General features: G+C 45.9%; 1 protein-coding gene across 2 annotated transcripts; it reads left to right on the top strand.

Annotated features, from left to right (window-relative positions):
• Nucleotides 1-4806: 4806 nt before the first annotated feature.
• tmem74 (transmembrane protein 74) lies at nt 4807-7641 on the top strand. 2 transcript variants are annotated; one of them, XM_040166034.2, is made up of 2 exons: nt 4807-4847; nt 5458-7641. In XM_040166034.2, the coding sequence occupies exon 2, from the start codon at nt 5525-5527 to the stop codon at nt 6350-6352; it is 828 nt and encodes a 275-aa protein (XP_040021968.2). In that variant the 5' UTR covers nt 4807-4847; nt 5458-5524; the 3' UTR covers nt 6353-7641. The 2 variants fall into 2 exon arrangements, with proteins under 2 accessions (XP_040021968.2, XP_040021967.2); XM_040166033.2 differs by having other exon boundaries at nt 4819-4988.
• Nucleotides 7642-9567: the final 1926 nt, after the last annotated feature.

Below are 9567 nucleotides of genomic sequence, written 5' to 3'. Positions count from 1 at the left end.
GGATTGTAAACTTTACAGCCAGTTCACATCGGACCCAGTGGTCAAAGAGGTTGATCAGCCTGAAAACAAGCTATCAAATTACAAGGTGAAAGGGGTCACTCTTAGTGGTGAACCTATAGAGAGAACTATCAACTGGATGTGCATATGGATGCTCCATTCACCAGGTGGAAACACAACTCCAAATGAACGATAATGTTGCTCTAAATCTACTGGAGGAATACATATGCAAATGTTTCCTAACAAGTTCGCCACCTTAAAAGGTGATGATATGGTGTGTAAACAACCTCAACAGCAACTGGCCAAAATAAGCAGTCATTGGATGTTAATGTCACGCTAACCCCTTCGGGGCAAACAGTCCTCCAAAAGTCGCCCGAATTAACCACAGAAGACACGTTTGTAACAATGAAATCCAGCGTTACGTATGAACACGAAGTAAAGAAATCACAATATTCTAGGCTGAGAGGCCGGACGACTGACCACACACCCGTGGTCCATAGTATCACAACACGGTAGAAATAATGTTTTACATGATAAAGCTGTGCAATCCAAAATCATAACATTTAAAAAACGTGATTTGCTGTCATGCTTAGAGGTAGATGAGATTACTAGCACCACTCTACTTATTGATTCGTGCAGAATTTCTTCCCCAACTGATGATTGTGAGGGCTTCTCCTCCCTCACAACACTGGCAGTGTGTCTTCACTGCCACCTCATGGTCAAACACTGCTACTGAGACAATGGACAGGAGCCAGGTTACCGTTATCTGTGTGATCTCAAGCTTCATTACGCAGTTTATACATCGCAAATGCTTAAAGGTGTGAGCGCTGACTGCTATTCGAGCACCTGCCACACGGGCGTGTTCAAGTCTTTTGTGCAATTTCTAGGGTATACATGTTTATTATTAAGCCAAACAGAAGCTTTGGCCTGCAAAATGGCAATGATCTCAAAACATCTGAAGAGATTTGAATTGAAGAACTGCTCTGCTGTTGAGCTGTTGAAAACGTTCTCCTTCCTCTGCTAGTTGTTATGGGAATAACTCCTCATTTATTTGTGTTGTTGTTGTGGATGAATATCTCACCAGTGGACACATTCACAAATTCTCGACCGGGACCTCGGTATTGTTTTCAATGTATTACTCACAGCACCTTTTATAAGAGAAGGCCTTTCGTTCCTAAATGAAAACTTGGGTAAAACCTCAGAAGGAAAAGTCCCCCGGTGCCAGCAGACTACTCAGCGATTGGCTTCCTATAGTCACTAAATATAATCAACCTCTTTGGCCTGAACCCAAGACTTTCTCATTTACCTAATGAATGAGAACCATCCCGTCTAAAATGCTTTCCTGGTCAGCAGTAAGAATTATGAATTTGCCAACCATTTAGCGACGCGCTAGACTAACTGTGACTGAGTGGCTGAAACAACATGTTTGCTGCGTCACGATTAGGAAGCCATGGTACCCGTGCACATTGGATTGGCAGCGCTCCAGGTGAAGACGCAGAGGCGGGAGACAGTGACGGACTCCCTGCGAGTTATTAAAAGCGTTAAAATTCAAAAGCAGCTTTAGCGTGATGGTGTAACATCCCATTAATTATGACAAAGAGACGATGAAGAGAAGACGGGTCGATGAGATGGTGGAATTCATTATCCCAGTCAGCTCGCTTGATCACCGAAAGGCTTTTTTTCTCTTCTCCCTGTGAGGTTTTATCTTTGCACGAAGCATAAATCTTTGCCTCCAAACATACACACACACACACACAAGCCACTAAGCAGGCCATTATTATCCTTCCATTATCCCCCACTCACAGTGTCTGCTTGGTCGAGGCCAACCACACCACTTCAATTAGTAAAGTCGCTGTAAATGAACTTTAGGCTCCAAGTGGTAAATATCTCATAAGAGGGTCTGCCGCCGCCGGCCATCCTGTCAGGAAGACGAGGAAGGAAAAAATGTCATCAGGCTGCCTCTTCTGTCCCTTATCATCCCTGCTGTCGGCATTCACTCTCCTCTCCGGGAGGCTTTTTAGGAGCCACTGAAGGGTTTGCGTGCCAGACTTCCAAAGCAAACCACAGGGAGTGTGTACACCTGCTTATTAATAATCTACAGCACCCCGCTGCTGTGACACACTCTGCTGGTGACCTCTGCATACTCTCTGCAAGATTGCAGGCAAAGGATTCCGTTGACCTAAAACACTCAGGAGACAGATATTTTTCAATGTGTAATAAAGCTAAATTAAGTATGAAGAGCTGAAAGGATTTCGTTGCTTCTGCATTTTGTCTTATTAATTAATTTGTCTGTTTTATGTTGAGATCCGGTTCGGGTTGAACCTGCTTTTCTTTTGTCAACTCGAAAAAGTTTACGTTGAAAGTTCAATGCAGGTTCTCCTTATTTTTTTCACCAACAATTAGTTTCGAACCAGTACTTTACTGAAATGTGTCGCACCGGTAAGAAACGTCTTGGAGTGATTTAAAGACTGATTTAAAATCTTTAAACTTTCTGTACCAAATGTTGCTGTAGGCTATTTGTTCAGTTGAGAAGGTGAAGTTGGATGTAGTTGCTTTGGAGCTATATTGTGTTGTTTTGTACCTTTTTATTCAAAAAGCAAATTTTGTTGTGTATCAGATCGGGAATGCGAAGACAAAATTTCCTTTTTACTAATTTCTCTAAATAGGTCATATATTATGCAAATAGGCTCTGCCAGATGGTTAAATTATGGGGTGTTCAAGTTATACGGCACAGATGATTAGAGCAGCTCACAAGCCTTTACATGTTACTCACAGCACTTTCTTGAGGATATTGTAGATGATGAGACACAAACAGTCGGTAGGCCTACTTGGGGACGATACGCGGAGCCAGATAAAAAGAAAAAATTCTAAAAAAATTCTGTTTTGATGTAATGGGCACGGATCAGGGTTCCGCAGTCACGTCATAAAAACGTTTGTTGACGTTTGTTTGGAGAAAAATCTGTGGAATCCGAGGCCATGTGGTCGAGGTTAACATCAAGGCATTTCATGATTATCGTCCGATATGACATGAATGTGGCTTATTCAAGGCCTAGGTACACTTGAATGTGTTGTGGGTTTTCAACCTAAGACAAGCTGCTGCAGCCAACGGGCTTCTTCCTGTTTGTCATTCTCACACTTCTACTCATTCATATTCACAGAGTTTGCTAATGTGGGACACTGACCAGCCTCTGCAGCTCACACAGAGCAGCTGGAGGTGCCGTGCAACTCAGTCACTCCCTCATCCACGAATTCACTTCATAATTCACACTCCTGCACACGCACTGTCGCACTCCTCCTCTCCCTCCTGCTGCCCACCGTCCCACCTCCACCTTCCAATATCTGCTACTGGTCGACAAAAGGAAAAGCAGTGCTGCATCAGTGGTTAATGTTGCCTATTCTGTGTGTGGCTGCATGCCTGCGGCAGGAGACACTCTAAGGATTCATAGCCTTTGGAAGCACCGCGTCCCCCAGCAGCACTTCCCCTCCCAAGCTGTGTCGGCGTCCTTGCAGGAAGAGTGATGCACTGTTGCACGCAGATAGCATCTGATGGTTGGCTGCTGTTGCACAGACGGGCGCACAGTCACGTCTCTTTCTCTCTGCATGAGACCGACTAAAGTTGACTACAAGAAGACCAACCAGAACATAAAGCATCACGAGCATCACGGCTCCCCTCTCCAAACTAATTTCTGGCACCAGGATGGTGGAATAAATCTTTGTCCGTCTCTTTTGTCCTCTCCCCTTCTCTTAACTCATCTGTTAAATGGAGCCTCGTTGGGAAATGAGCCAAAAGCCTTTCACGCAGCAACTAGCACCACAGGAAATGTATATTTATAGCTGCTGCCTGGTTGCGCTAACATAAGGTGGAGCAGCCAGCGAATGAATATTCAGTCTAAAGTGGGATTAAGCTCCCAAATGGTTGATGGTGACCAGCACATTACATCTACTTCATATATAGTGTCCCTTTTTATGTGTTATTGTTTATCGTCCATCTTCAAAGATGGCTCTAAGGCAAGGGCTCTGAAGATATGGCGTGAATGAGATGAGCCTGCCGAAGATGTACACGGGGTCGAAGATCAGGTGACCTATTTGATCTCTAGATTAAACGTGGATTAGAATGGCTTTGGCACAGTGAGCAGTAATCTTCTGCGAGAGCGCAGGAGAACAGATGGTACACGATACACTCGCTTCAAACAATGCCGTTTGCACGGCGCCCCTGGATGGATGTTTCTGATCTGATGACAGATTTGTTTTTGTTTTTCCATTGATATCATGGTGGATTTACTTTTTGATGTAATGACCTCATCAACAGATAACACCCACATTGTTGCGTGCACTTCCATGGTTTTAAAATGTGTGGTAAAACAAACAATATCATTGGTTTTTTATCACTCAATATATATATATATATATATATATACACACACACTCTTATATTGGGCTCCCTGTATGATCCCTATGGGAACCAGCACATTCTCAATGTCTGCCTCTAGCCAGAGCTTTACAGTTTACATTTCAATGGCATTCTACTAAAAATAAACATTTCGAATGATCAGGTTCCGGGGTTTCCCCCCTTTGGGCCCCAAGGAGGCTCATCCCGTTTGTGCTTTGACTGACTGCAGGTTATCTCAATCCGCACACAGACAGCGAGGCTCCTTTCAGCGCCGCGGCGCGGGCAACCGAGGCTCCGTGTGTGGGAGGGACTTACGAGGGGGGAGGGAGGGGAGAGAGAGAGAGAATCCAAAGCGTTCTCCACTGATAAGGCTTTATCTGTCACCATTATGCGCCGCCCCCCCCCCCCCCCCCCCCCCCAGCTAAAGAGGAGAAGACGGCAGCGATGCTCGAGTAGCGCGGTGAGTTTATTTCTTCAGTCCGATGAGCTGTTTTGTTGGGGATTAGAGGAAGATAAAGCCACGTTGTGCGCGACTGGTCCAGCCTTCATGCAGCGGAGCACCTCACGTCCTCTGCTGAATTCAAATAAAGTGTGGACGAGGGTTAGTAGCCTATAGTGTGGGGATATATCGTTAGAAGCTGTGGTGGGAAATCGTTTTCTGGCGGCTTTCTCGGAAGCAGGCTACAATTGATTTTATAAATGAAAATATATTTGACGTGTGATTTTGTTATGTGTATCGCATGCCTTCAGTCTGTGTCCTTTTTTTTTAAACAGAATTAGAATTGAGCATAATCTCGTAGCGTGGGATGTTTTCCTAATTGGATACAGAGGAAGTTGGCTAATCACATCCACCATAAGCACCTTTCAAGGATAAAGGGATTTTTCTTAATCGATCCTATCAACTTTAAAGTGTTGATGATTTTGGTCCCTGCTCAACTATGGATGCATTTGCATTTGGTGCATCGTTCCAAATTACGCACAAGTGTTTGCGCAATTATCCAGCGCTTCGGGCAACGCAATAATCGAATTAAGATGCACCATTTACCTAAATGTGGTGCGTGCCCTCTTAGGGATGCTGTGGAGTGAAAGCATCGTGGGAGGAAGGCTCGCAGTCAACCGGCAGGTGGTGGAACACGAATGGCTTCTCCGGCGCCGCTTCCCACAGACGATCCGGCCGACGTCCTTGACCGGATTTCCAGCACGCTGCACGGCCGCACGACGAGCGGATCAACAGGAGGAGCGGCCCCGAGGGAGGGTGGCTGTAACGCGGCCCGCAGCTGCCATGGCCGGTGTCATTCAGCACCAAGGACGGCGCTGCGCAGGGGAGGCGCAGAGGTTAAACTCGCTCACCCCTGCGAGGAGAAAGTGCGGATTTGTTGCGACGAGGAATTAGAGACATCGTTCAGCTATGTTGACGAGAACGTCAACCTACGGCTGGCCAGCCCGGACGCTAGTTGTAAAAGTACTCACAGAGCCGTGCACAGCGGCGAGCCTTGCTCCGATACTTTTCCGGAGCTTTCCTTCATGTCCGAGGACGATCTCTCCTTCGGGGAGGGCCCCGGGTCTTCCACGGACTACGGCTTCATCAGTGCAGTCACGTTCTTGGTGACCGGGATCTCCTTGGTGATCATCTCCTACGCCGTGCCACGCGACGTGGAGGTGGACCGTGACAGCGTGTCGGCGAGGGAGATGGAGAAGCTGGAGATGGAGAGTGCCCGGATAGGTGCCCACCTGGACCGGTGCGTCATAGCGGGGCTTTGCCTGCTCACGCTGGGTGGCGTGGTGCTCTCCACGCTGCTGATGATCTCCATGTGGAAGGGGGAGATGTACCGGAGGAAGGTGGTCGCTTATTCCAAGCGTTCAGCTAAACTGTACGGCTCCATCAGCCTGAAAACGAGATCCAGTCCCAGCCACTCCTCTGCGCGCTTCTCACTGGAGGAGGACATTGAGGAGACTTTGGCTTAGAATGCTCTGTGTATAAACCTTTTGTGTATAAGAGGAATTAATGCCGTTCACACACACACACACACACACACACACACACACACACACACACACACACACACACCATCTAACGTACTGTTCCCTGAAAGTATACATTCAGAGTGTATTATTCTGTTGAAATAGATCATTATATATCCACGTGGCATACAGGAAGGATGAGAGCACTCAAGGGCAAAAATGAGGGAATGCTAAAAAAATATGGCAACAAATGCCCAAATTGTCAAATTTAAAATGTCATAAAAGTGATCACAAAGAATGTCAATAGCTTTGTGTCACAAACGCTGGATCAGTTTGGTTTTTTTTTTTTGACCCAGGATGCAATCTTTGAGAGCTTTCATTTATTATTTAGGCTATTCATATTTAATGTGCATGTCTCCAACAGACACATTTCAGGAAGCTAGGGAAGTGTGTGTCCGCCGGGCAGGAGAGTGGGTGTAAGAAAGCGATGTAATGCGGCCCCTGTCCGGTGCGATGGGGGAGAATTGGCTCAGTGGTCCACGTGGTAATATCCAGTGACAGTCGCTCTGGTGCAGTGCTGAGGTAAGCCAGTATGGCCCCGCTTCGTGCATCTCCACGTCGGTTTGATTTTAGTGAGGAATTTGACTGCATTCGACAGACACTTCTTCATTCTCAGCACCAGCGTGATCCAATTTCCCTTTCTTCTCCTTCCTTCCTTCAGCCGTCAGGAGAATTGTCTTTCTCCTGCAGTTTTTCAGCGCCCTCCTCCCATTGACCTGTGAACACATTCAAATTTACACCAAAAGCGTGTGGTAAGGGTCCTGGACGACCACAGCCAAGTGCCTGAAACATGTTAAGGTCGATGAACCTTCCCTTAACTTTCCTCCTCTCATCCTGTCATTCTCTCTGCATGAGGACGAACTTAAGAAGGCCTAATCGCACATCAAAGAGTTGCCCTACATCCAAAACCATAAGCTGTCTCTACGTATAAGAGCTAGTCACATATTCAAAGGGAGGAGTTGTTCTTTTTTTTAATGGGATTATTTTATGTTATCATGGAGATCTGCTGACTAAAATATTGCTGAAGATGCAAAAAAAAAAGCAAAAGCAAAGAGGTTTCTCGCGTGCAGACTTGCTAAAGATCTCCAGGCAAGTCAGAAAGCAACTTTATTTTCTAATTTAGTTTCTGTCTTCACTAAGTCCACTTTCTCTTTCTTGCCGGAGGTTATGACATTATTGTTGTCTGAGGAGGCCTGCGGAACAGAATAAAGAAAGCAATTCTCTTCAAGAAACCGTGTGTGTGCGTGTGCTAGGCTCATGAATCATGCATAAAACACTAGAATGAATGAATATTCTCAGATATTCATAAACACTGCCTAACAATGCATTCCGAAACATATGTGCTAATGATGATTCTGCCGTGTCACTATTAGCTTAGTTTCCGGTCCTTTCATTTCTCGGGCTGTGTGACCCTCAATCTTAAGGCTTGGATTCAAAACAACACGAGTCAGCCTCTATACACATGAGACATGTCGGCAGATTTCTCCATGTTAAACAGCTCGGGGGCCATGCCGTTTATTGGGCTGTCTGTAATGCTGTGACAGCATATACATGCCAGTCTGTGCAGCGACACACGGATAAACTAATGTGTTTAGAGTGAAAAGACTGGACAACTGGCGTCTAACAAGGCATTCAGCAAGCATTCATCAATTACTGTGCTGCAGTAATTAACTAATTCAAGTTTGTGATGCTGCAGCCTTCCATCCTGTGAGTCTGGGACCACAGACCTGACAAGTGCGCGTGCATCCCCCGAAAAAACCCACCCTTACGCCCTGAAATGGCAATAAAACGGCAAATGAACCGATTTCCAGGAAAGGTAGTAAAAGTTAATGATGCATGTGAGGCAATGTTGTCCCGTTCTCTCTGCAGAAGCTGTAAATCCACAACCAGCATTGCAGATGTTAAAGTGATATTTCATTTAGCGAGCTCGCCTGGTGTCGTTGGCCGTAGAAACGAGGTGCCGCGCCCAAGCGCTGAATACTCATTTCTCACCGCTTCCTTTTTTCTTTCCACATTAAATTCACGTCAAATTAAACTCGCTCGAGGCGTAAAAGGCGGCCAACAGCAATGCTGCTATCTGTATTATAATATAGAGCAATTAACTCAAACTGCAGCAGGCTACATTGCAGAGGCCGTGCAACAGTGGTTGCCGGCGTTGTGGTCAGAGGTGCACCATCTGGGAGAGCGTCACTCCTGTAGCACACAGAGGATCGTGAAAGCCTGAGGGGAGGCTTCCAACGGACTCATCTGCAGCACGTAAAGCACAACATATACCACCTACTTGCTGGCTTGTTCTCCGTCCTCCTCCGTGGCTGGCGCTAGGCTTCACAGCCAAAACCAGGCTTCCCCTCACACAGCCAACTAAATGTGTTTGAGGGATTTAATCAGGGATTTGCTCAAAGCGACAGCATTTTACAGGCCAAGCTGAAGTGTGTTTCCAGAGGTCTCATGCAAAATATCAGCCCGTGAGGAAGATAGGAAGCAGGCGCAGGGTTCTCAGGTAGGAAAGGAGATCTTTATTTATGCAGCGAAGGTCCTCCAGACAGAGTCTAAAGCGGGCTATGAAATTATCCTAGGTCACACTTCTTCCGATAAAATAAACCAGGAAGAAGTGTGGCTATAAAACTATCAAAAAACAAAATCACTCCGCTCTAGGAGGAAAACAAAAGGCTTTTAAATTTATCAAAGTAACCAACGCACTCTATTGACGGAGGCAACGTCTCAAAACAAAATCACTCCTTATAGGAGGAAAAACAAAGAACTATGAAAGATTAATGTTGCATCTAACCTAGGAATACAAAACTTAAGCAAAACCAAAAAACAACCTGCGTGGAGGTGAAGGCACTGGGCCGATCGAAGATCCTGAATAACAACAAAAAGGAACCTGTGACGTGGCAGAACGAGGTAGAACACATGGGAAATGACGAACACACTGGCACAGGACAAAGGGAGACGCAGACTATTAATACACATGGAGGGGAATGGGGAACAGGTGGACACAATCAGGAATCAGGGAAGACAATCAGACTGGTGACACATGAGGAAGGGTAAGTGACCTGAAACGAGAGGAGTTATTATTTCAAAATAAAACCGTAAATGACAAGACAAAATGCCCCACAGAGTAAAACAACAGACAATTTCACCGCGGTGTGACAGAA

This window comes from Gasterosteus aculeatus, chromosome 20, assembly GCF_964276395.1.
Source record: "Gasterosteus aculeatus chromosome 20, fGasAcu3.hap1.1, whole genome shotgun sequence".
Lineage (NCBI taxonomy): Eukaryota > Metazoa > Chordata > Actinopteri > Perciformes > Gasterosteidae > Gasterosteus > Gasterosteus aculeatus.
This window is presented reverse-complemented; position numbering and strand designations above follow the sequence as displayed.